The 25,751-nt window shown below is 48.1% G+C and overlaps 1 protein-coding gene across 1 annotated transcript in view; it reads left to right on the forward strand.

Annotated features, from left to right (window-relative positions):
* LOC144139976 (putative helicase with zinc finger domain) overlaps positions 1 to 14,985 on the forward strand; it is a 70,473-nt gene extending 55,488 nt beyond the window's left edge. The window contains exons 13-17 of the mRNA XM_077672194.1: positions 5,678 to 6,007; positions 9,293 to 9,400; positions 13,117 to 13,192; positions 13,885 to 14,111; positions 14,881 to 14,985. Coding sequence (XP_077528320.1) covers positions 5,678 to 6,007; positions 9,293 to 9,400; positions 13,117 to 13,192; positions 13,885 to 14,111; positions 14,881 to 14,985 — 846 coding nt within the window. The remainder of the gene's footprint in view (positions 1 to 5,677; positions 6,008 to 9,292; positions 9,401 to 13,116; positions 13,193 to 13,884; positions 14,112 to 14,880) is intronic.
* Positions 14,986 to 25,751: the final 10,766 nt, after the last annotated feature.

A 25,751-nucleotide genomic window follows, 5' to 3' on the forward strand; every position in this document is an offset into this window, starting at 1 on the left:
GGTACACCATCATCACTGTCGATGGGCAAGAACCGGATTCTGCGAGCACCTAGAAGGAAATCTTTGTGTGCGCTGAAGGACGTCCCAGAAAGAGACCCCATCCCAAAATTCTAAAACCACATGTTCGATCTACGCGAGTTACTTGCACGGGTAACACTGAATGCCCCATGGAAGGTACAAATCCTTCTCTTTCTGCTACGTCTTTACGGCTAGCACGCCAGCGTGAAGTTAAAAAAAAATGTATTCATCCATGGCGGTACCGCCATTCCTTTGACATGCTTAAGCACATCTTGGCCTCGCCCTGCGTGGTACATTGATCTATACAATGCCACAGATAATACAATATCTGCAAGGTCCTGGTACACGTCATACTGGACAAGTATTGAAGATGAAGCAGGCTAGTAAAAACTTAACTGCCAGAACCACTTCACGGAAATATCCTCTGGATGCGCCAAAGAAAAAACACGCTGTCAAAACAATGAAATTAGGCAGTGACCTAGGTAATTTCATCTGACACGCAGTGCGCATGAAACGTTCCTGTACGTCACGCAGAAACAAAAAACGATTGACGACCTGCTACAAAAACAAATGCGAGAGCAAAAGGCCTCCGAGGCGCACGCGCCGAAACAGGTTCGTACGACTCATTTGTTCTAATGTCGACTCCCAAATACACAAAAACACGGTTGAGTGCCTGTATGTTCTTCCGCGAACAGTGCAATATCTGTAGAACATACCATAGTTTACTCATAAAAACACATTGCACACTGAGGCTCTCGCACACATTGAAAGACCAGTGCCTTTCCATTTTTCGGCCTTTTCCTGCCGTTCGACGGCCTGCCTGCGCCAGTTATGGTCACTATCGGTATAATTTTCTAAAGGCACTCTTAGGTACTTCGCTGCCGTCGTCTGCCAGCTGACACACTCGAAGACATCCAGAGCCTTGTCACAATGGCCTTGCCAAAAACCTAAACATTTTAGATGCAAAGCATCTCTTGCTCTCGGCTCCGTCGTCCGTCGTCCATCCATCTGCCGGCCCAGGAAGACACCGGCAACACTGCCGCTCCAGGAGCCCTTTAAAGGGACACTGAAGTGAATTTGTCAAGCTCCCGTTTTTGCTTGCACTGCGTAGACTGGCTCAAATTAGCACACTTTTCATCGTTTATCCGGTTGACAAATCGGTAATTATTTTACAAAGCGCGAAAGAAGAAAGACTACCATGCGCGGTTTGCGGCGGCCGCACCAACTAAAGCTGTGACGTTGGGAGGAGCGGGCACCGTGATTGGACGATGCCCAAGGTGAGCAACCAAACAAGTTTCGGTTTCGGTTTCGGTTCTGTAAAACACAACCGGTGGCGTTGTTGGATGGGCATTCTCAATAACTCCGTAATCATCGTACCGCGCTTCTGCCATGTTGTCAGCTGTAAAAATGCATAAAGATCAGCCTCCCAGGACGGCTTGGAATTGTAGCATTCACTAGCCGAGACCTACGCACTGCATGAACGCCCTCCGCGTACCCGGAGACGCCCAAATGTCATGCGCTTTTCCCCCATATTTGGAGCTTGCCTCCCTCATGCCTGTATCGTAAAAAGCGTGTTCGCACCAGGCCAAGGGTCTTTTCATTCTGGCCTGTGCCCACTGCCTGCAAGAGTCGGTGCTTATGGCAACAGCACGCCAACGAGAACTCGCTAGCGCGCCAGTGCCAGCCTGCGCGCGTTTTGTGAACTAGTTCGTGGAGCCATGAACGTTGCGGCCCGAAAAAAGGTGAACTCAATATAGAAAACATCGGCGGAAAACAAAAAAGTTAACTTACAAAAAAAACAAAGCACGTACCCATGGGGATTCGAACTCGCGACTTGCAAAATACTTGCGGTGACATACCTAGCGCCCCAGACAACTAGGCCACGGGGCTTTTTTTTTTCTTTATTTCATGGGAGAATACGCTCAGACGTTGCAGTACGAGGAATACAAGCAAACAAAAGAGTACACTGAAGTTATGAGAAGCACATATACATCAAAATTCAGGCAAACACACACAAGCGTTCAAAAGAGGGAACCAGTCAGTTGGTTGGTCAAGCGAACTATACACACTATGTACAAATGCCACAGTTTCTCGGAAATAGGACTTAGTTGACCTTGGTGGCTCAGCATGCCTATCACATAAGCGGTATCGCCACAGACTGTACAAACCAATCAACACGAACATGTCATAAGGCGGCTCACCAGGATAGTCGAATGGCAAAAATCGGATAGAGAAAGGCGTAATATCCATGTCTTTTTTGAGCGTTCGCTGTAAAATGTCCCACAAAAAGACAGCATCTCTGCAGTCTACAAAGCAGTGATCAATTGTCTCTGGTCGAGTACAGAGCCGACAGTCTGTCGACCACGCTATAAACAGACCCCGATCTTTCATCCAAGTTTTAACAGGGAGCGTGCCAGTGTGTAATTTAAAGAAAAATGTTTTAACACCTGGCGGAACACACATTTTACACACTCTATTGAGGACATCCTGGTACGGACATTGTAGGTACAGAACACGATATAAAGGTGTGGGAAAAAGCCCAGAAACCAGGGCATCAGAAATAGACTCGCGCGAAGCAGTAAATATGTACTCAAGGCTAACCCGAGCCTGTAAGAAGCGGAACGTGTCAACCACTTCTTTGAGGAAACCTCGCGGGCTTCGGGCTGCGTCCACAGACAGCGAAGACACCACAATATCAGGGAGAAATTGTGCAAGACGTATTTGCAGTACAGCTTTCGAAAAAGGATGTTGAACATCTCGAAAGTAGAATAAACGAGAAAGAAGCTGCCAAAGAAACAGATGAACAAGCCCAAGTCCCCCTCGCACAACCGGAAGAAAAAGGTTATCGCGACGCATTGGCTCACTACGCGAACACCAAATGAAGGTTGCAAAAATCCGGTGAAAAACCTGTATCCTGAGTCGTGAGCAATGTAACACCTGTAGGACATAAAGAAATCGGGTCACAAGAAACGTGTTACACGCCCGAGCACAAGAAAAGATGGACAGCTGCCGTCCCCGCAAGTCATTCACTTGGGGCTGTAGCTTCACCGCCTGCTCGGACCAATGCGAGTCAGTATTGCGAAACTGCGAGAGGGGTACTCCTAAATAAGTTAGGTCTCCATTCCATTTGATTCCGGCAAAACAATCAGGTGTGGTTCCCCATTCTCCCAACCAAAATCCGCAGCTTTTCTCGAAATTCAGGGCCGCACCTGAAACCTCGCAAAATTCTTGTGTAATGGCAAGAGCATTCTCCACGCTGGCCTTGTCAGTACAAAATAAAGCGACATCATCGGCATATGCTAAAATGTTCACTTCGAAGTACGATAGCGTGAACCCTCTAACATTAATGTCCTCTATTATGCGCGTGCATAATGGTTCCAGATATAAGCAAAACAGGAGTGGTGATAACGGGCACCCTTGACGAACCGATGAAAGAAGGTGGATTGCTCTGCTGCCTTTGGTAATATAGGGTATATATTGTACAACCAGTTTACACTTTTATTTAGTTTTGGCATTTCAAGCAGCTTAGGTGACTGTTTGTTGTATTGCGCTCGTGCAGTAAGCGTCGCCCGAGTTTCCACAATAGCTCACGTCTAGCAATTGCATTTCATAGACGGAAAAGCGTTCGCAGATGCGTAGTCGTGCTGCTGACCGCTGTGCTTGTTCGCCCAGCGCAAAAAAAGTGCTTCCCGAACCCTAGTTTTACGCTGTACGGTAAAAATATCAGTTGATTTTATTTCCTTAGTACCTATATTGACTTCGCTGACTCTTCTCCCGCCTTCAAGAGGCCTTATATTTTCCTACTGGCGTACCAGTCAGCGAAGCGTCGCATGTGCTGCGCTTGTGTGAAGCGACCTTGACTTGGAGCTAGATACAGTGTACAAACTAACCAAGTAAAGAAAAGCAGATTCTTCCATTCACAAACGTGATTTATTTTTGATTTATTGTAGGGTTTAACGCGCCGACGCAAAGCAGGCGATGAGGCGCGCCGTAGTGGAGAGCTCCGGGTTAATTTTGACCACCTGGGGATCTTTAACGTGCGCCGAAATCTCGTACAGACGGGCGTTTTTGCTTTTCGCCTCCATCAGAAAAGCGGCCGCCGCGGCCGGGAATCGAACCCGCGACCACGTGCTCAGCAGCGCAACGCCTTAGCCACTGAGCCACCGCGGTGGGTCATTCACAAACGTGTCCTGGCTTCGTTTCAACTGAGCGAACGAATTGCGACGACCCGTCGGCGGCCGGCGGACGAAACGCTGGGCCGACTGACTCTGTCTGAAGGCCGGGGAGGCGTGCAGTAGCGCAGCCAATTGCGAGCTTGGCTCCTCGCGACGTCACACGAAAACGCCGCAGAAAATTGGCGAGCGTAAAGAGAGGAGGGCAGCATTTTCGAATTAATTTTTCTACTAAATAAAATCGCGTAAACGCGCCCACGGTGGTCGAAACATGGCCTAGGGACTCCGGACTACAATTTGCGCAAGTAATCCCGCAATGTTTACATATCACTTCAGTGTCCCTTTAAGGGGAAGCGTGCTCATCTCGTGCCGGCCCAGGAAGACAGCGGCAACACTGTGGCTCCAGGAGCCATTAAAGGGTAAGCCACAACCGGGCGTTCAGCAAGCCGAGCATGCGCAGTGGGGGTGTGGACGGCGCAACAACGACAAGGGAGGGACATAGCCCCGTCGCATCTAATAAAATTACACCATCTTCCCGTAGGGGAACCATGAGTATTATGCGAAACAGCCATGGGCTTAACGCAATTTCCCATTTCGTAGTTACGGTAAGTGAAAAGTGTGGCAGTTACGGTGGAAACCAAACTGTAAATATAACGGTAGCTACGTACCTCAACCTAACGAAAACGATGAACGAGTTTGTTTCCGCAAACTCAGTCAGCACAGTGTTCTAATATATCAGTCGTTAATGTCGAACCTCCTCTGTGCTTCCATTTCACAGACGACGAGGCCTAGGCCTCATAGCTCAGCGGCGACGGGGCTGTCTGTGCGCGCATTTCAGTGCAAGCGAACGACGTGACTACGTTAGACATTAACGACGGATATGTTAAAACACTGTGCTGACTGAGTTAACGGAAACGAAGACTCGAGAAACACAATGCCTGCCCATTAAAACACTTCCTTTCCATCAGCTTCGCCAGCACTTGCTTCCTCCGTCTCGCCACTGATGGCACGCTGTCTGGGTTGTGTGTGAGTGTCCTTCAGCGCAAGCCGAAGCATCAGTCCAATCATCGAGTAGATATACAAAAGACTGTCGTTATGACTAACTCGAAGGGACAGTAAATATTCGATGGTATTATCAGAAATTCGCCCTAAGCGGAGGTTTTCTGCATTGGAGGTGTTACAAGAGAGCAAAAATGTTTTTCGTCTTAACTGAGCTCGTCTTGACGGGAGGCGACTGTAGTTGTACTGAAGGCTGCGGAATATTAAGCGAAGGGAAACCTTCCCGAAAGTTCGTGTTGATAGTTTTTGCTTTCGCTCATGATAATTAGGTTTTCAAGGGCTAGAGTTGAGCCTTTTCTTCTTTTTGTTTGCGCAAGTGTACAGTACTGCGTACAAAGTATCGAACACTGTGTTGGGGGCTTGTTGAACTCCGCGTTACGCAGGACATTTCGTTAACAACCTTTTCGGTATTCCGATGTCGTTCCCAGTTCAGCCCGGAGTTGTTCTCATCGTTTGAACGTGACCGACCTCTGCACGCATCTCTTCTGGAGCGCATAAGCGGCATCCTCTCTCAGCCTCATCTTCCTACTCTTGAACATCCGTGCCGGATCACCCTGACAGAAAATTTCCGGTCACACGAGGCCCTGGTGCAATTCATGTCGGGCGCCTTCTACGGGGGACGGCTTAGTGCGGCACTTTTGTCCCAATCTGCTGCCCCGCAGCCCCACCCTCGGTTCTACCCGCTCAGCTTCGTCGCCGTTAAGGGAGAAGACCAGGACCAGGATGGTACCAGCACATCCTTCTGCAACCGGAAAGAGGTGGGGACTGGCGATACGCTTGGTAATACCCGCGCACACTTGGAAACAAAACTCGTCGGGTACCATGTGTATAACTACTTCATGCTACCCGCGTATCTTGGTACCCGGAGAGTTTGGTATTTAACTTGGTACTGCCCAAGTACATTTTGATGTATGCTTGATATACCGTTAATTTCGTAAGAAACTGGAAAAGTAGAAGTTACACCGCATTTAGACAAAGACATACCGAGAAACAAGACTGACCAGGGAGCTGTGGCATGTTCCTTTCTTCGTGTGTCCTTATCTGAATGCGGTGAATCCCGCTTCACAATGCATTACCAACTATCCCAATAAAAACAGTGCCACAAAAAATTCAAAATAAAAGAAATAGTGAGAATGCACACAAAGCTGTCATCGCTCTTTCTCTATTTTGTTGTTTTCGTAATGTCTGCTCTTTTTAAAATGTACTAACTTACCCGGTCTTTCATTTCAGCCCACTAAGCTGTCTTTGGTATCTGAGGTGGCGAAATGCCGGCCAGCTGACACTGTTTCATTCATCCTCCGACGGTTGCAAATCTGACGCCGAATGTGCAAAAATAATTTCCAAATTGTGTGAATACGAAACTCTAGGACAGTTTTAAGGTTTAAACAGAAACTAGGCCTACGTGATTTTAATTTACCGAGATCGTACTGCGTTTGTTTTGTGCAATATAAGACGGTCTGTCATAACTCAAAACTGGAGCTTAGAAGACGCCTTTGTTGAGCACAAAAGAAAGCTTCTGAGTGTTTAAAGTGACATGGCATGAGTTGCTGAAAGCCATTCTAGTCCTGTAGTTCCACCGTTTGGCTGGTACTCATGTATTCTGTAACCGATGCGTTCTGTGACTAGGCGTGGAAAAACATCTTAAAGGGGCAGTGACGACAATAGGAGGGCTTTTACCTGGGCTAGTAGGTTGACTGCATGAAGTTGAACAGCGCAGGGACGGGACTAAGCGCCCGTGTTTGTCGCCTCTGTTCTTAGTCCCGTCCCTGCGCTCTTCAACTTCATGCAATGAAGACCAAATACGTCTTTCTTCAGGTTTAAAGAATCAGCCTTTGGTAACTCACTCAGCTCTATTCCAGCAACAGAAGACTCTTTGAACTGGAAAAGGAAAAGCAGGAAATATTGAACAAATTTCAAGTTTTCACTACAATTATGTGTTATTAGCAGGGGGACGTAGTATGTGCTAGCACTGCAAACATAGTTATCAGCATGTTAAAGGGACACTGAAGTGAATTCGTCAAGCTCCCGGTTTTGCTTTCACTGCGTAGACTGGCCCAAATTACCACACCTTTCATCGTTTATCCGGTTAACAAGTCGTTAGTTATTTTATAAAGCGGGAAAGAAGAAAAACTACCATGCGCGGTCTGTGGCGGTCGCACCAACTAAAGGCTTTCACGTCGGGAGGAGAGGGCACCGTGATTGGATGATGTCCAAGGTTAGCATTCAAACACGTTTCGGTTTCGGTTCTGTGAAACAACATGCTTGACATCCGACGGCATCGTTGGATGGACAGTCTCGATATCTCAGTAATCACCGTGCCGCGCTTCTGCCATGTTGTCGGCTGTAAAATGCCTGAGACAAGCCTCCCAGGATGGCTCCGAATCGTAGAAATCACTAGCCGAGGCCTCCGCAGTGGATGAATGCCCTCCGCGTCACCGCAGACGCTCAAATGCCTTGCGCTTTTCCCCCATATTTGGAGCTTGCCTCACTCATGCCTATATCGTAAAAAGCCTGTTCGCACCAGGCCAAGGGTGTGCTGATTCAGGCCTGTGCCTACTGCCCGCAAGCAGTCGGTGCTTGTGGCAACAGCACGCTAACGAGAACTCGCTAGCTCATCAGTGGCAGTCTGCGCGCGTTCTGCGAACTCGCTGGTGGAGCAGTGAACGTTTCGCCCGAAAATGGTGAACCCAATTTAGAAAACATCGGCCGAAAACGACAAAATCAACTTGCAAAAAACGATGTACACTCGTGGATTGGAACTTGCGACTTGCAAAACATTAACCTAGCGCCTCAGACCACTTGGCCACAAGCCAGGGCTGCCGAATTTGGATATATAAGGTATAAAATGTAAAACCAGTTTACCCTTTTATTTAGCTTTATCATTTCAAGTACTTTAGGCGACTATTCGTTCTATAGCGCCCGTGCAGTAAGCCTTTCCCAAACTTCCACAATATCTAACGTCTAGTCGTTGCATTTCTTTGATGTAAAAGCGTTCGCAGATGTGCGGTCGTGCTGCTAACCGCTGTGCTTGTTCACCCAGCGCAAAAAAGTGCTTCCTGCTCCCTAGTTTTGCGCTGAACGGTAAAAGTTTCAGTTGATTTTGTTTCCTTAGTACCAATATTGACTTCGTTGACTCTTCTCCCGCCTTCAAGTGGCCTTAGATTTTCTTACTAGCGTAAAGTCAGCGAAGCGTCCCATGTGCACTTGTGTAGCGCTTGTGTGGAGCGACCCGGACTCGGAGCTTGATACAGTGTACAAACTAACAAAGTAAAGAAAGGCACATTCTTCCATTCACGAACGTGTTGTGGCTTAGTTTCAATTGAGCGAGCGAATCGCGACGACCCGTCGGCGGCCGGCGGTCTAAACGCTGTGGCGACTGACTCGATCGGAAGGTCGGCGAACCGTGCAGTAGCGCAGCCAATTGCCAGCTCGTCTCCTCCTGACGTCATACGAAAGCGCCACAAAAAACGGTCGAGGGTGCAGAGAGGAGGACACCATTTTCGAATTGCTTTTTCTACTAAATAAATTCGCGTAAACGCGCTCAGAGTGGTCGAAACATGGCCTATGGTCTCCGGACTACAATTTGCGCTAGTAATCTCGCAATGTTTACAAATCACTTCAGTGTCCCTTTAACTGACCGTCAGCAACACAAGTGACCAAATAAAACTGCACTGGAGGCCCTACTAGAATAGCCTATTCATAATTTTGGCAGTGCCTTTGGTCGGTGGCCACCAAAAACAGACCACATTTTCTCACGTCGTAGAGAAATCGGCGGAAAGGAACTGCAGATTGTCCCTTGTTCAATAAGTTAGGAGTAATAGGTCGATCATTTCTCTGATGTTCGTGTTAAAATTGGTAACGTTGCAATCGGAGCAAGCAGTCCAAACTTGCATTTTTTCTTCCTGGTAACTTGCAAACGGCACATGGATATTGCCGTTCTTGAGTTAAGGTGCTTGTGGGTTGTCAATATTTGCTATGTAGCCTAGCATACCAGCTCTACATTTTTAAAATGCTTTGTTCAACTTCCTGGTATAACGTTTCAGGCTGGCCACGTATGTGAATTCGTGAAGCAGCTGGCGGAGAGTTGGCCCGAGTCCTGGGGTCCGTGCGACCTAGCGACCATTGCCGTTGTGACACCGTACTACGACCAGGTGAATGTTGCTTGCTCCACGTAGAGGCATGTAAAGGGCGCTACGTTGGGATGGACCCGAGTCATTTGCTTCTTTATTAAAGCGAAAGGTTTTTAGAGGGACCGATGGTGTCCTGTCAAAAAACGAATTTATTTCCCCATTGACCGGTTTGTCTACCAAAAGGCTCTGATTAGATCTCTGGACACATGGCGCGTGTGTGAAACCGGGGAATTTCATTTTGTCAAAACGGTTACTTGAAAGTTTTGAAAAAAATATGTTTCTGCGTACGAGAATACAGGTATAGGTCAACAGGCACAACGGTATACCTTTATCTCATAAACAACGTGTTGGTATGCATTTAGATCGTCCATGGATGCCTTTACCTATATAGTGCGCAAAAAATTGTCGCATTGATTTGTTCTTGGTTTGAAATGTGTGTCTTCAAAGGCTTGGCGTTGATTGGACGCATGTGCTGCGAAGGTTGGACGCAGTTTTTTTACCTTGCGCAATTCTCTCAACTTGTCTTTAAAAGGGAGGGTAAATTTATTTCTTTAAGTCCTACAAGGGCTCAAGGGGGATTACTTGAGGGCGGTGGGGGAATGAAGAAAAAGCCACCCAACACACAATTTTCCAAAAGAAAAAGAAACAATTGCACAAAACTGACATTGTAATAACCTGGAAGTAGAAGAACTGCACAAGGCTCTTGCAAATTACGATAAACACATTGTAACCAAGAACGAAACCATGAAAAAAAGTAACAAGAGATACAGTAGAGTATATGTGGTGTTAGCTCGGTCGTGGCTTAAATAAAGATCGAACAGGAGAAGTTAGGTTTTGAGGATTTAAAGCATTTAATTATTGAGAGAACTGAGGTTACAGGGGATAAGGCCAGAGGAGCAGGGAGAGAAAATGTCTGACGTGGTGCAGAGGCGTGGGGCGACTCACTCCGCGAAGGCACTTACACGTGAGAGAGATGGAAAACCCTAAAATAAACACTCGCGTTGCGTCTGGCGTCAGCACATCTTCTCGGGCATAACACACCCGATTCAGGGCGCGTTCGGGCTCCCGAGGAGCTCGGGGCTTCTCGGCATGGCCCTGGCACTAAATTGCGCTTTTCTGCTCGTCTTCACGTGGTAGTTTCGGCGGTGTCGAGTGGATAAGTGCTTTACGGTACGCCGTTTTCGTTTCTCCGCGGAGAGAATTCTTCCAAATGTTGGAGCTAACTGAGAATGGTGTCGAATCGTAGCATGGTAACAGATCTGGTAGTGTCTTTTGTTTTCGCGTAATGACAACCAGGAAGCTTTGAAAGCCTAACACGAACTTGTTAAGTGAAGCTGTATTGCTCAGGATACATGTATTTTGTGTGTCTGTGAACGAAAGCTCCTGAAGCTCCTTGTATTCTTGCAGCGTGAGGCATTGTATAGCGTGAAACGTTAAGAAACCAACATTATAGTGTGTGAAAATTGCGGAGAGCCGTGATCCCGACTCGCTACACGGCATTGCTCTCAGACCCGCGCGGCTCTTCGACGATGACGCGGCTTGCGGTGGCTTTCGCAATAGGATGGCAACAATAGAGAACTTCGCTTGTTCCTCATGAGATGGCGGCACCGGCGCGTTTAGAAGCGGGGAGCTTGAGGGATCGCTTCGGCGGGAGGAGGCTGCGGTGAGGGGACTTCTGATGCGGCGCTGTGAGGCGGCAGCAAGCGGCTGATAGGGTGTCGACACCCCACGTCAGACAGTTTCGGGAACCCCAAAAACCTCATACCCTAGCATAACGGCGGCCGGCCGGGCACTCCAAGCGGTGACGTCACGGCGTGCGGCGGCAGAGTGACCCGGCTTTCCCTTCCAGCCTCGACCCGCCGTTATCAACCGGTAGCGCCGGGAGTCGAACGACTCCAGCCGCTCGAGCAACGCGGGAACCGTCGACGAAGTAGAAGACGGGAGAGCTAGGGTGGTTTTGGGAAGAAATTTTCTTGGAGGCTGGCGTCCACGGGGTTTGTCTCTTGCCTGCCTTCCACGCCGGCGCCGTCTAGACGGCAGCCGCGTGGGGAGGATCGTCTGAGTAAGACTCTACGCGCAAGTGTTTGTGCTATTAGAACACAGTCACTACTAGTGTTGCACGCCGTTTAAGTCATAATTTGGACGTTGCGCTACTACAGTCAAACTCGGGTATATCGAATAATTGCATATATCAAACATCCTCAAAATCCCCTTGCAAACCTCATGCAAACGTTTTGCGCTTTTGTACGCATGTATGGAACTTCCGTTCTCTAGCACATTCTGTAGATAGAACTCCACGCCGCAAGTGGCTCTGCAAGTGCAGTTCCCCTGATCATATGAGCCGATGAAGAAGACATCTTCTAGCGCACGGCCGCGTTTTGTTGACGGGAAGGCGGCGTCGCTGGAGTACGAGCGAAAAAAGGGGCAAGAGAAACCGAGTCGACACGTTGCTACCCAGTGGCGGCTGCCTGGATGTTTTTTCTGCCCTCCGATGGGGGCACGAAATTACATGCCGCTCTTCTGCCGCGGAGAGGAACGTGTGGCATGGCGCGTGCTTGTTTTGCACGCGGCGCCGTGTCTTGAAGCGTAGTTGCGAAAAAAATACGTAAGAATTTTGATTTACCGACGAGGGCGGACATCATTCGACTAGTGTACACCAATAAAGATAAGTCGTCGTTTGCAGGAGCATTCTAAATTCGAAATTCCTCGCTGCTCTTTTGAGCGCGATTCTGCGGAGCGAAATCAACGTGAGGCGAAGGCGTCGCAGTCCGGCCGTTCTGGAGCGTTTTGTATGCATGTTCCTGCAGAGTGTTCCGCAAGGCGGCTTCGTTGTGGCTCCAGAAGAGCCGTGTTGGGATGCAGAAAACGTCGGTGTTGAACACATAGACAGTGAATTTTGAAAGCTGTCAGCATTCCCATGCGCGCAAAAGTACGTGAGTTCGTTACTGCCAACTACGACGTGCATGCTTTTTGGCGGATCGCAACTATGGGGGGATTGTGGCGGAGATCGCCAATGCTAAAGAAGCGCACTCGGCTAGTGGCTCTGACGACGCTCCCAGCCGCCTACCGCAGCTGTGCTTGCAAGAGCATTCAGCGTGTCACCGCTCTGGCCAAGCGCAGTGAGCGGCGCCGGACTTCCTGATTTGGATGGCAGTAGTAAGCTCAAAGACAGTTTGGTGAACTCCATGACGCATAAGAAGGACCAAGCAAAGTTAACGGACTTTTTTTATGTTAAATAAAGTGAGTTGGCCATTGCGCTCTGTTTCGTATTTTCCGTGTTTTGAGCAATAAATCAGTACGCACCCGCTGGTCACAATATTGGAAAGTTCTCTGTGACTGGCGGAGTTTTGAAATAGGGTTAAAATAGGTGTATTTTATATTTCGAATTTTTTTATATATCGCACTACTTGGCGATCGTCTTGGAGCTCGGTATATACGGCTGTAGATCTCATCACTTTATATACGCATTTTTTGCATATTACTTATCAGTCAGCATTGCTTTGAAGATCAGTTGGGTAAAAATAGGTGTGCGTGGGTCTATCTTAGGCATAACCGCTGTCAACACTCAAAAGAAGTAAATTTTCTCTACTGTTCGCCTAAATATGGTGTCCCCTCTATGTCTATAAGAAGCTTTGGTGGCAACCCACGCTCACACAGCGGAGTAACACCATATATTTTTTCTTTTCACCTAATTGAAACCAGGCACGTTTCTCACTGACTTCTTTTTTGTGTTGTAGGCGCAGTACATTCGGACTCAACTAAGGGACTGCAATCTCTCCCGTGTTCGAGTGGAATGTGGCGCCACTGTTCAAGGTGAGGGTCATGCCTGTGTTCAGGTTTGGGTGTTCTGTGTTAAACGCAGTGCTGCTTTGTGGTTGTAACAGAACAATGTTGGCGGTACGTTACAATCGGGCGCAAACCCGAAATTCGCTAACAAGCGTGCAGCGGCATCGCCGTAGTCTCAAACGAAATCGAAATCGATCGGATCTAAAACAATCCGTCAACATCAGCAAGTAAATGTCGGCACGCGCATTCCTCCACGGGCATACTTGACGTAATTTTTGAGCTAATTTTTACATCGTTTTTTTTTAACTTTTTTGAGAGAACATACCTGCGCATTACAATTAGAAGCGCATTAAAATCGTGCAAATACGGTAGTTCTGCATGAGGAGAGTTCTTTGGTAAGACTCTTTTGCTCGGGCAAAAGAGTCTTTTTTTTCTCTAAGACTCTTTTGCTCCCTACGTTCGAGCGTCGGAAATTTGGTATATTAAAAAAATCGGCTAACGAGTGTTGTCGCACTGTGGTTGTTCTTGTGTGACAAGGCAGCGGCCACGGGTGTATATACTGTATTGGCCGGCTTGTAACCTGCCCAAATGACCAATCAAGCTTCTGTAGCAGCGCTGGTGACGGCACGTGATTGCGATGACAGATTTTCATCTGGTATACATTTGTGTGAAGTTTCCCTTCCCGCTTTTCGACGTTTGCGAATAATCCGCCTGCGCAGGCAAGGTATTCCGCGCGGTGATTCTGAGCACGGTGCGCACACAAGCCACCCGCCTCGCGTTGGAGCGCGCGGCGGCAGAGTGGTCCCCGGAGGGGATAGTCGTCCCCCCCATAGACTTCTCCTTCTTGTCAGACACCGAGGCTCTCAGCACTGCACTGGCACGGGCCCAGTCTCTTGTCGCAGTCATCGGAGACCCCATCCTCCTTTGCTCCCGCAGGTGGGTTGTGGTCAGAGTTTTTGTTTTTTAACTCAAAACAACCTTTATATCAAGGAGCATGAGATGGGTACATAATATATGCACAAGAAGGTTCAAAGGCCCGAAAACCGAATCATGAACCTCGTATAGAAATACAGAAAAAAAGTTGTAGTCGCAAGATGAAGACAAAAGCATAAGTAAACGAAATAGAAAACTTGAACATACAAGCGTTCCAAATTCAGCTGGGACAGTAGAACGAAATTTACATACTGACACTTCACATTAGTGCAATGACAACAGTAAGAAATGTTTCAGTCTATTTCTGAAGGTTCAAGTGTCCCACCAGTGCAAGCACGAGAACTGAATAGTTGTATTACTGTTGTTGGTTGTTACTTTGGGAAAGTAGGAAGTTGCTACGAGGGAATAACCGAGTGCAGTTTGCGGTAGAGCAGTGCTAGGTCATCAAATAGATATATTTAGAGTACACAACGCAATGCTTTGAAGAAAAAGGTGCCAAGTTTCAGCTGGTGAACACAACAGAGGGGTAAAACCTCGAGGTTAACGAACAGAGGTTTAGAAGAAGATAGACGGGCGGCAAAAGTAATAATTCTTAGAGCTTGTTGTCGGAATTCTTGATGCGGCCAGAGATGATTACAATAGGTGCTACTTGAGGATGATATAGAGTAAACAAATGGCTGTGAATAAACGCGTGATACGTAGTGTCGCGGTGAACAGTAAATTGGACTGGCCAATGTCCTAGTGGCGAGACAACTGCTATGCTGTGCCGCATTTGGCAGTAGAGAAGGTCGTGGAAGAACCATTACCAAATGGAGAAGAAGAAGAACCTGGCAGTGACTGACCGGAACTGGCAGTTCTCCCCGTTCGAGCAAGTTATGATATCATGACTGCACAGAGTTTTCTCGGAATGCCGAGCAACTTGTGGTTGTGAAACTTGGAAGTTTAACTTGCAGAATGGATTTCAAGAAAATTAAAAAGAGCGCAAAGGACGAGGACAAAGAAACACAGTAGACGGGACGCGCGCTCACTACCAACTAGTTTATTTCGAAAACCCTTCCCACATATAAATGTCAATACATCAGGGGCGCGCCTGCGCACAGAAGACCTAAAAAAGGCAAGCCACATGCGCGCTACCGATTACGGCACAAAAGGCGGAACTCACTCTCCCGCAAATACACCGATGTCTGGCTGACACAATCTTTGCCCCTTTTTTTAATATGGTATGCCTCCAAAAGTTCACGTGCCACCGTATCCCTGCTGCGGCCCAGTATCTTCAACTGATTAAACAGAGGTACGCATTTACATTCTGGGCAGTGCGCCGGAAGATTCGCACCGGAATCCTTTGTGAGGGACAGCTCATGTTCGCGGGCCCGGTCATTGACACATCGGCCGGTTTGTCCTATGTAGGACTTGCCGCAGTCCAGTGGCAACTCATATACTGCAGCCACTGCGCAATCCACATAACGCAGTGCGTGCTTTTTACCACAGGCAGTCCCTTTTTCTGGCATCCCCAGGGATGCGCGCGCACAACTTTGCCAGCTTTCGCGGCGCTGAAAGAACAACGGGTACATTGTGCCTGTTCGCCACTTTCTTAAGGTTATGTGTCACCTTGTGGATATATGGAATCACTTCAGGCCTCTCGAGCCTACCATATTAAAAAAAGGGGCACAGATTGTGTCAGCCAGACTTCGGTGTATTTGCGGGAGAGTGAGTTCCGCCTTTTGTGCCGTAATCGGTAGCGCGCATGTGGCTTGCCTTTTTTTAGGTCTTCTGTGCGCAGGCGCGCCCCTGATGTATTGACATTTATATGTGGGAAGGGTTTTCGAAATAAACTAGTTGGTAGTGAGCGCGCGTCCCGTCTACTGTGTTTCTTTGTCCTCGTCCTTTGCGCTCTTTTTAATTTTCTTGAAGCCATGAACCAACTCGCCCAACAATCCATTTTATTGCAGAATGGAGCTTCGCCTAGTTGTGTGGATGGCTGTGACGGCAATTGCAGTGGTGTATTTTGCGCTACAACAGAGACACTCTTAACTGCCATGCCAGCTACAATCGTTCCAGTGAAGTCTTCTGGCTTAACAACTTGCAGAACTGGCTTTTGAATTGAGTTTGAGCTCGACTCTATGGTCAAAAAGTATGTTCTGGTGAGGCATGCTTTGATTCACAAGAAGGTTTGGACTGAATTCATCGGCGAAACCAGTGCTCCTTCCCAGCTGTGTGAAGATCGCGCGACATACTGGGACCGAACAAAGTCGATCAGGACTATTGTACCCACTTCTTATACGTGATCAATAAGTCCCCCCATTCTCCAGAGCGACCTGCCGTCCAATAAGTTCTAGCTCGGCATACAGCTCTGTTGGAATTTGCGCACAATGATCTTCCCTCACCGCTCCCTTGTGTAGGTTGTCCCACAAAATTCACACAGGGGACGCAACGCCCATCCACCAGAGGCTATACCACGTGTCGCCCTCTCAGTGGTCATCATCATCATCATCATCATCACCAATAAATACCTGTCTACGCCCATTGCAGGAAAAAGGCCTCTCCCATTACTCCCAATTATCCCGGTCCTGTGCTAACTGTGACCAATTTATCCCCGCAAACTTCTTGATCTCATCTGCCCACCTAACTTTCGGCCCCACCCTGCGACGCTTTCCTTCTCTAGGAGTCCACTCTGTTACCGTCAATGACGAGCTGTTACTTTGCCTTCGCATTACATGCCCTGCCCACGCTCATTTCTTCTTCTTAATTTCTACTAATAATATTAACTAATAATATTAACTAATAATAGCTACGATTATCTACTAGCCATCAATCATCAAACCCGGGGAATGCTTCAGAAAGCTGTTATTCGGGAATCCATCAAACCCTGGGCCGCGCCTGTTATTCTGGTGAGAAAAAAAGACAACTTCTGGTTATTCTGCGTCGATCATCGTGCGCTCAACGCCTTCAAAAAGAACGTTTATCCCTTGCCGCGGATAGATATGCTGTGGATTGCCTCCCCTGTGCGGCGCTCTTCTCCTGAATCGACCTGCACCCTGCATATTGCCAGTTACGAATGCATCCCGGAGAAGAGAGAAGACAGCTTTTGCAACCTGAGAAGGCCTGTTTGACTTCGATTTTCTGCCGTTTGCATTCTGTAACGCACGAGCCACGTTTGAGAGCTTCGTGTACACTGTCTTGCGCGACTTCAAACAGGACATTTGCATGTGTTACTTAGACGACGTGATTAGCTACTGCAGGACATTCGAAAAGCACAGCGAGTTCCTTGACATAGTGCTCAACCACATAAAGTAAGGTGGTCTTATCTTAAACTCAAGAAAATTTCGGGCTGCGCCAAACTCTCGTGCTCGGCTTCCTTGTGGACAAAGATGGAAAATGACTGGACCCGCAGGAGTTTGGTGCTGTCGGCGACTTCAAGAAACCGCGAACTTTAAAGATCTTTGGAGCTTTGTGGGCCTGCGCTTTACTTTCGACGATTTATTCCCGACTTTGCACAGCTCGCACACCCGCTGACTTCCTTGCTTCGTAAAGACTCACCATTTGAGCGTACTCCCGACTCTGACTCTGCGTTTGAGCAGCTAAAATTTTTATTGACTTTAGGCCCATTCACGCGGCTTTGACCCGATGGCGACATCTGAAGATCACTCGGACGCTGGCGGCATCGGAATTGGCGCTATTGTTCAACTGATAACGGAGCTCAGCACGTGGTTGCCAAAGAAAGTCGTACGTCAGGAAAGCCTAGAGTAATGACACAGCCACGGAACTGGAAGGCCTCATGGTCGTGTTCGCTGTGAAGAAATTCTGCCCATAATTGCATCGCGGTAGTTTCGATATTGTAACCGACCATCATTCATTTGGCTGGTTGGTCGGAGTATACGTTATCTATTTAATTGTCTCGTGCGTTGGTCATTGCGCCTTCAACAATACAACTTTAAAGTGCAGTAATAACTCGTTAACTCGAAGTACTACAAACCGGTTAGTATTTTGAGATAAGTGGATTTTAGAGATAAGCAAGGCTGCACGAATTGCCATGAAAATCGAGTTCTTTGAAAAAAAAAACGTGCTACTACTTACCAGCTCTTCAACAGCAGCTTCAAATCTTGCTTTTCATAAAAGTTTTAAAGAGAAAAAAACGTACAAGAGACGTTCACCGACTGGGTTTTGTGGCACTGAAATTTTACTTAGGAGAAATGAACTGCGTAATGTTGGTCTGCTTTGCGGCCGCACTCGAGTCTCCTAAGGAGTCCTCTAATTGCTTGACGCATTGCATAAGCCGATCTTCCCCGCCGCTGCATTAAACCTTATTCGCATTAAGAGCAGCAAATTCCTCGTTTCGGCACATGTCGGGACCTCTCGAGGAGGTTCGTCATCGTCGCCTTGCGTTCGCCGTCCCCATTTTGTGGCCATTTCAATGATATCAGCGTCCGTAAGGTCTCCTGTCACGGGCACATCCTGCTCGCATAGAGCGTATACTTCTGAAAGGCACGTCGCTTTCGGTGGCACCGTTATTGGTAAGCTTCATCATCTCTTGGCAGAGTTCCGAGAGGTGATAAACATCGGCTTTGTTGTGGGGCGTCGAAACGAGAAAAAAAATCCAGGGACTTAGGCGCGGCAGCATCGCCCGAATATTGTGAAACGGTCCGGGGCGGCGAAATTACCATTCTACTTTCAGTCAAGGTTTCGGGGTATCCGCAGTTTGGCACAAAAATACTTCGAAATAAAGGGCAACAAATATATGGGACGTATAGAAAATGGTTTGGTGTGGCGGAAAATTTCGACTTAGCCAATTTTTCGAGATATTGTTGTTCGAGTAATGACGAAAATTGAGTATGAAGACGTGGACAATTACTTTGTTAAAAAGTCTCCACATTTTTGATTTACGGCCGAGTATTTCAGCAAGAGCGACAAGAAATGCGTTGTTACAGCTTCTTGTTCTTCTCAGTTTTTCTCAACGTCGACCTCTCTATTCATCGTCCGTGATGGTCTGCTTTACAAGAAACACTACTCTTCAGACGGCGCCCGCTCCCTTCTTGTGTCCCCAAAGAACATCGACCCGAGCATCTTGTACGCCATGCACGACGACATCATATCAGACCACTTTGCATTCACCCGTACTTTCTACGGGCTTCGCCATCATTTCTAGTTTCCAAAAGAATGGAAACAGGCCTAGAAGTATGTCACCAGCTTCCATCACTGCCTGCGCCGTAAGCATCCGACACTTTCTTCGCCTGGCCCTCTACAACCGGTGATAGCTCCAGCGGACCATTAGCAAAAGTTGGCGGTGACTGCCTTGGTCCTTTCCATAAACTACCTGCTAACCTCCGCTGGATTAGTATGTGTCTACTACCTGACCAGATATGTTGAAACTACCGGTCTTCCTTCACCTGATGATGTTGCGCGGTTCTTCCAGCCATCCATCTTTTTGCGTCACGGCGCTCCTCGCGTGATTATTACAAACGGAGGACGACAATTTATTGTAGATATTATAGGAGAAGCTTTCTGGACCTAACTACCGACTGAGTACACCCTACCACTCTCAGACTGGCGGCCTGGCTGAACGCACAAACCGTATTTTATTGAATATGTCTGCCATGTATGTAGCTTGTAATCACAAGACCTTGTATGCGGTGCTATAATTTATCAAATGACACTATAACCCCGCCAAGCACGAAACTACATATATTTCCCATTCTTGGGGCTTTACGCACGTGTCCCTCCCTTCTTTCTTAACACCATGCTGCCTATTTTCTTAACACCATGTGCATACGTCTATTATTTCAACTCTGTGTCGCGCAGAAGAGGCTCGTTGACTTCGTTTGCCTCATAAACTCGTGGCAAGGCACGTTACGACAAACGCTATCAGCCAGTTTTATGCGCTCCCGGCGACTTCGTATGGCTACAGACTCCAGCGCGGAAGTGTGGCCTATACCAGACTCTCTTGGCCATGTACTCTCTACAATTCGTCGTATTTAGTCATAAGCGAAGTTAATTACGTCATAGCAAAACCAACGAGCCTTGACCGCTGCTCTCGAAAGACGCAAGTGGTTCATGTTGCTCGCCTTAAGCTGTGCTGCACTCATACTGCATGTCTCTTTCGGGAGCTTCGTCTGCCCCGGGAAAAGTTGTCACGGCAAGCAGTAAGTTGGCCAGTCCAGTAAGGTGGACTGGCCAATGTTCCCCCGGCACGACAATTGTCATGCTGTGGCACATCTGGGAGAAGGAGAGGGCATAGATGAACCTTGCGGCTGACTACCTACTGACTGACCCGGTCTGGCTCTTTTCTCTATCCCTGATTGTGTAAATAGCACCTCTTCATAACACCGTCCTTGTCGTATCAATAGTTTGCTAAAGCTGTTAAATCAGAGTAGGCCCTAGTGCAAAGCAGATCCCATATACCCCAGTAAACCTTCTTAGAAAAACATTTACATGGTAATGAAATTTGAGATTCCAATCCATAATGGTACTAAGAAAACACACATGGTCCGATGACGGAATGGAATCTGCGGTAATGTATAAGTTCCAGCCGGGTAATGGGTGTTTTAAATGCAGAGCATTTGTATAACTCACGATGTCACCCGTGCGTCGGCGTCCGCAGCAGCCAGCCTCCCCCTACACTATAAAAAGAAATAAGAGTTACCGGCGCCTGGTTTCGATCCCACGACTTTGCGGGCGGAACGCAAGGTACATGGTGCTCTACCCACTGCGCCACAAAAGCGACACAGAATCAAAGGCTACGAACGCGCCTTATATCCTTGACTCATTCAAACTACGTCAAGAAGCTGCTGATACAACGCATTCACTACCTGTGGGCGGAACGCGAGGTACATGGTGCTCTTCCCACTGCGCCACAAAACCGACGCAGAATCAAAGGCTACGAACGCGCCTTATATCCTTGACTCATTCAAACTACGTCGTCAGCGGCGTGCGTTGGCGACTCAGCGGCGTGCTAGCGGCGTGATAGCTGCGTGGTGTACACGTGATAACACCAACCCCCCAAACAAACGTTAACGCAATACACCCACCCCCTATGCGACGCATTTACTCGAGTCCCCCTCGCGGGGAGATGGGCCCATTTTTGATGAGAGTGAAACGGAACAAAAACCATTTTCTTAGCATTAACAAAGAGCCAGTTACAGCAGCACCATTCGTGGGTGGCCGGCAATTCATTCCGCCGATTGCGAGTGAGTGTTTATTGATTACGATGGGATGACACAATAGTGGTATCATCTGCGTACAGAAAGCAACATGAGTAATGAAGGCACAATGGTAGGACATTATTGTCAATTCAAAATATTAAGCGGCCTAAAGGGAGCCTTGAGAAACACCTTGTTGAATAATAACGTGTTAGAATTGAAGTGGAGTCTTGAGAAGCACCTTGCTGAATATTAAGTGTTAGAATTGCAGTTCTTTAGATAAACGGTTTGGGTTCTAGACGCATGAAAACGTATAACAGCAATAATGGTGGTCCTGAGATACTTCCCTGAGATTCCAATGAAAGCTAGAACAAAATGCCATAACCAGTGCTGTCGAAAGCTTTGCTGAAGTCGATGAATAGGGCCCCAGCTATATCTCCACGATCAACCGCAGACTTTGCCGTATCAGTGAAGCAAGCTATGGCGTAATCAGTAGACAGCACCTGCCTGAAACGATGGTGGCAAACAAAATAATCGTTCAGTCAAACTTCTAAGGCGTTTTTAGTGATTTTATAAAGAAATAAAGTAATTGCACAAAGTAATTTCATTGCGCCTTTAATTTCGGGGGAAAGGTGAGGGAAGGTTCGTATTTTTTTAAATCGGTATGACTGTAGTAATCTTCAATTGCGAAAGACAAATGCCAGTGTTAAGACAAGGTTGAAGCTACCGTTGAGGATTCGCGACAGAATTGGGCTAACCGAGTCGATGTGCTTGCTGTGAATGCCATCAATACCAGGACCTGTAGTTTTTAACTCGAAGATAATTCTAACTGATTTAGCCGGAGCAGGTGGGTCGAAGAAGGAACGATTTTGCGCATCCCTGATAAAGAGGGAGATCATGAGCTGGATGAGCATTGCATGAAGGGTTAACATATTCACTCAAGGCATGCCAAATACCCGCAAAGTCGAATAACAGAGCTCTGATAACGCTAGGACAACACTTTATTTTGATAATTCTTTAAATTTACAAAATAATAAAGCAGCTGCCACTTTTTTCGTTTTTTTGTTACTGTTGAATTGGTTTTGCAAAAGAAAGACATTTTGCTTTTTTGTTAATGTAGAAACTACAATAAAATATTAAGAGATTTAGTAAGCAAATGGGAAAGAGTGAAACTATTTTCTTTTAGACGAACAGTAGGTGGGGCTTGCGTTTACTGCCCCAATCGCAACGTTCGGCAACTCATCTATAGCGTCAGGGCTCGAGTAACGAAAAATATGAGACGGAGGGAATTAAGATGGAATGTGAGAACTTGGGAGGATTGCAAAAGGATCTCGCGGAAATACTAACAGCTGGCCTGTTAGGCACGTGTTGTGAGGGAACGGGCCGTACTTATCGCGCAAAAACAAGCACTGGCTGTTTACCGAAGGCGATGCTTTGCCCTTTTGTTGCTGGCAAGCAAATTCTTTAATGTGTTTTTTTCATCCACGGTGCAGTTGCAGGTAATGTATTTTGGTGCATTCGTTCTGGCAGTTTGGTAGTGTGGGGCGAAACAGGTGCTTATTGTACCTATAGGCTGCCCAAAAAAGGTGCGTAGGTGCTGTCACGAAAGCCCGCTCATTTGAAAAATCATGGTGTACCAACATCTGGAAGGGCAATTGAGTGTGTCGGCCTTAAAAACAGCTAATATATGTCAGTGACAATTGAGAAATGTTCCGTGGAGGAAACGACAAAGGCTAGCGGATAAACAAGCAAAATCTCAGATGACCTGCAGTGGGTGGTGACGTGGTGACGTGTGTCAATTACAGCCGTAAACCGCAAGCGAATAGAAGGGTTTGCTAGTCTGTTTTGGGTTAGAATGAGGGCCGCCATATCTGGCAAAATGCAGTCAAATCGCTGCAGATGTTACGCAGCAGTGTTTAGGGTTTTCAACACAGTGCATAATCAACTGCGCTGGAACTGCATTAAGAAAGATAGGTCTTGGGTGTTTGACGAGCCGGAGCTATACCTACCCGGGAGATGATTGGTGCCGAGTGGAGGGCTACAGGTTAATTTTCACCACCTGGCATTGTTAACGTGTGGTGAAACGTTCACACACGGTCGATCTCGCTTTTCGTCTCCGTGGCCGCCATTGAACGCGCTTCCTCGCGCTCAGCAGCACAATGCCTTAAACGCTAACCACATACAGCAATATAGTGAGCGAAATGGGGAGCAACGCAACGAGCAAAGCACTACTTTTCGCCGCGGATGAAATTGGTCATCGCTTCCCCACTTTCTGGCTCGCCAGAAAACTTAGCTTATCGCCGGGAACTGGCCTCAGCGACTCCCCCTTCCCCGTCAGATTCATCCTACCCACCACGCAGCCCGACGAACGGCCCGCGCGTTGGCACACTTACGCCTATAGTTCCCCCCATCTTCTGACTCCATTTACGTAGACGCCGCAGAATACAGACACCGACCAGCTTTCGCTGCTGCTATTATTACAGAAGACCGGCCGCTCCCAGCAGTGGCAGCCACCATCCGCACAGTCCACCCCCCGAGGCCGAGGAAGAGGCAATAGCTCTAGCCATAACACACCAACCACCCCCTTCTCACATATTCTCCGATTCTAAGACGGCCGTGCGAAATTTTGCGCGGTGACACATCTCTTTCCCTGCTCGCCAAATTCTCCTATCCCGCCCTTCTCCCAAAAAATCATAATCCTGCACTGTACCCCCGGCCACGTGGGCTTTGGCGGCGCGGAAACGACCCACCTGGCTGCTCGAGGACTCATTTACCGAGCTCCGGACGTGGACGTCTCACAGCACGACGCACGAAACGCTTGTGAACCCCTGCTTACTTTTAGCGACATTACCACACATTACCGCCTACAGCGGCTAGAACTCCCGCCCCCTCACACATCTCTTCCTTCACCCTTGGACAGATTATGGCGACAATTACAGGCCCAATCCCTCCCCCACCAGACACGTCCTCCACCACGTCTATCCCAAATTATATCCCCACCCAAACTTCCCGGCATGTGACGCTCGAGATACCACGCCACACGCCATTTGGGAATGCCCCTCTTTACTCCTCCTCGTTTACCCAACCCTCCCACTACCTGGCTGGAGGTGACCGGGAGTTCCTCGCCCGAGCTACAGCTCCTGAACGCCACTAGGGCTCAGGATTACCTGGCGCGCCTCCCTCACCTGAGGGACACTCGCTAGGACTGAGCATCGCCAGAAATAAAGTTATTCTCTCTCTCTCAGCGACTAGCCAAGTAGCCAATGGGAGAGCCACCAGGGACACAATTCTTGGCTTAGGGAAAGAACGAGAAGGGGGGAGCGGCGGCACAGTGCATCCTGGAAAAGTACCACCCTCTGCTCACTTAAATGCGTGTATTTCCCGTTTTTGTGACAAATGCCCATATAAAAATACCTTGCGGCCGTGTGTACTTCGATAATCGTATTGGGCGCTGTGCGGTAATATTGGGGTCGCCTTTCGCCGTCTCTCGCTCGATCGCTCTCATGTGGTTGCCTCGGCAAGCGATTGAGATGAGCGACTGGTGATCCCCGCCGCATGGCTCGTCGCGTCACTCGCAAAAATCGCTTCAAGTTGTTACCGCTTTGGCCACTAAGAAACCGTTGCACGTAGCTGCTTCATATCACAGCACTGCACGACATGGTAACTGCGCTAAGCCGATACCAAAGATGCAACTCTGTTTTCCTTGCTCACTGCTGGCAAATGTGATCTTGGGGTTACATTCGCAGGAGTGTTTAGGCTTTGCTTGTCGCTCAGGGATTTATTTTACCTGGTGTCCACACATCATTCCCGCGTAATGCACGACCTTTGAGTAAGCGCGTGCAAGATGCTGCATTGAACAGCTGCATGCAGGGTGTTAGGCCGTGGCCGATCACGGAGGCCACGGTTAGGCAGAAGTAGTGCTACGGAGCGCGGAGAGATGGCGCTAGGTGCGCGGGGAAGTGGACCAAAAGGGAGATCCCCAGGTGGTCAAAATTAATCCGTGGCCCTCCACTACGGCGCGCCTCATCGCCTGCGTTGCGCCGGAGCATTAAACCCTGCCATTGCTACAATCAATCAGAGTGAGGAGTTGAGAACGGACTGTGTAGAAGGAGCAGTGCGGAATAAAGAGTGGACGGTCTGTCAGGATTTGGTGTGTGTGTGTGTGTGTGTGTGTGTGTGCGCGTGTGTGCGTGTGTGCGTGCGTGCGTGCGTGTGTGCGTGCGTGCGTGCGTGCGTGCGCTCGTTTCGAACCCTGACAAGGGAAGAAGGTAAAAATATAGTGTATGAGGCTTATCTGGCTTAGCGTTTGTGGCCTGCGGTCTACCTTCTGATACATGCAGTCGCTCCCTTTTCGCAGTGTAACCCCGCATTGAAATACTGTACTTCTAGCTGGCGACGTGAGCGGTTTAAAGAACAATAAAGCATCAGAAAAAATAGGGTTTTCCTACTTTTTTAAGCAGGATTACACTGAAAAAGAAAACACAGCTTCTCTAGAGAAATTTGTTGTGATGCGAGACATG

Source organism: Haemaphysalis longicornis, unplaced genomic scaffold (genome assembly GCF_048455015.1).
Source record: "Haemaphysalis longicornis isolate Haplotype H1 unplaced genomic scaffold, Haemaphysalis longicornis Haplotype H1 scaffold_5, whole genome shotgun sequence".
Classification (NCBI taxonomy): Eukaryota; Metazoa; Arthropoda; class Arachnida; order Ixodida; family Ixodidae; genus Haemaphysalis; species Haemaphysalis longicornis.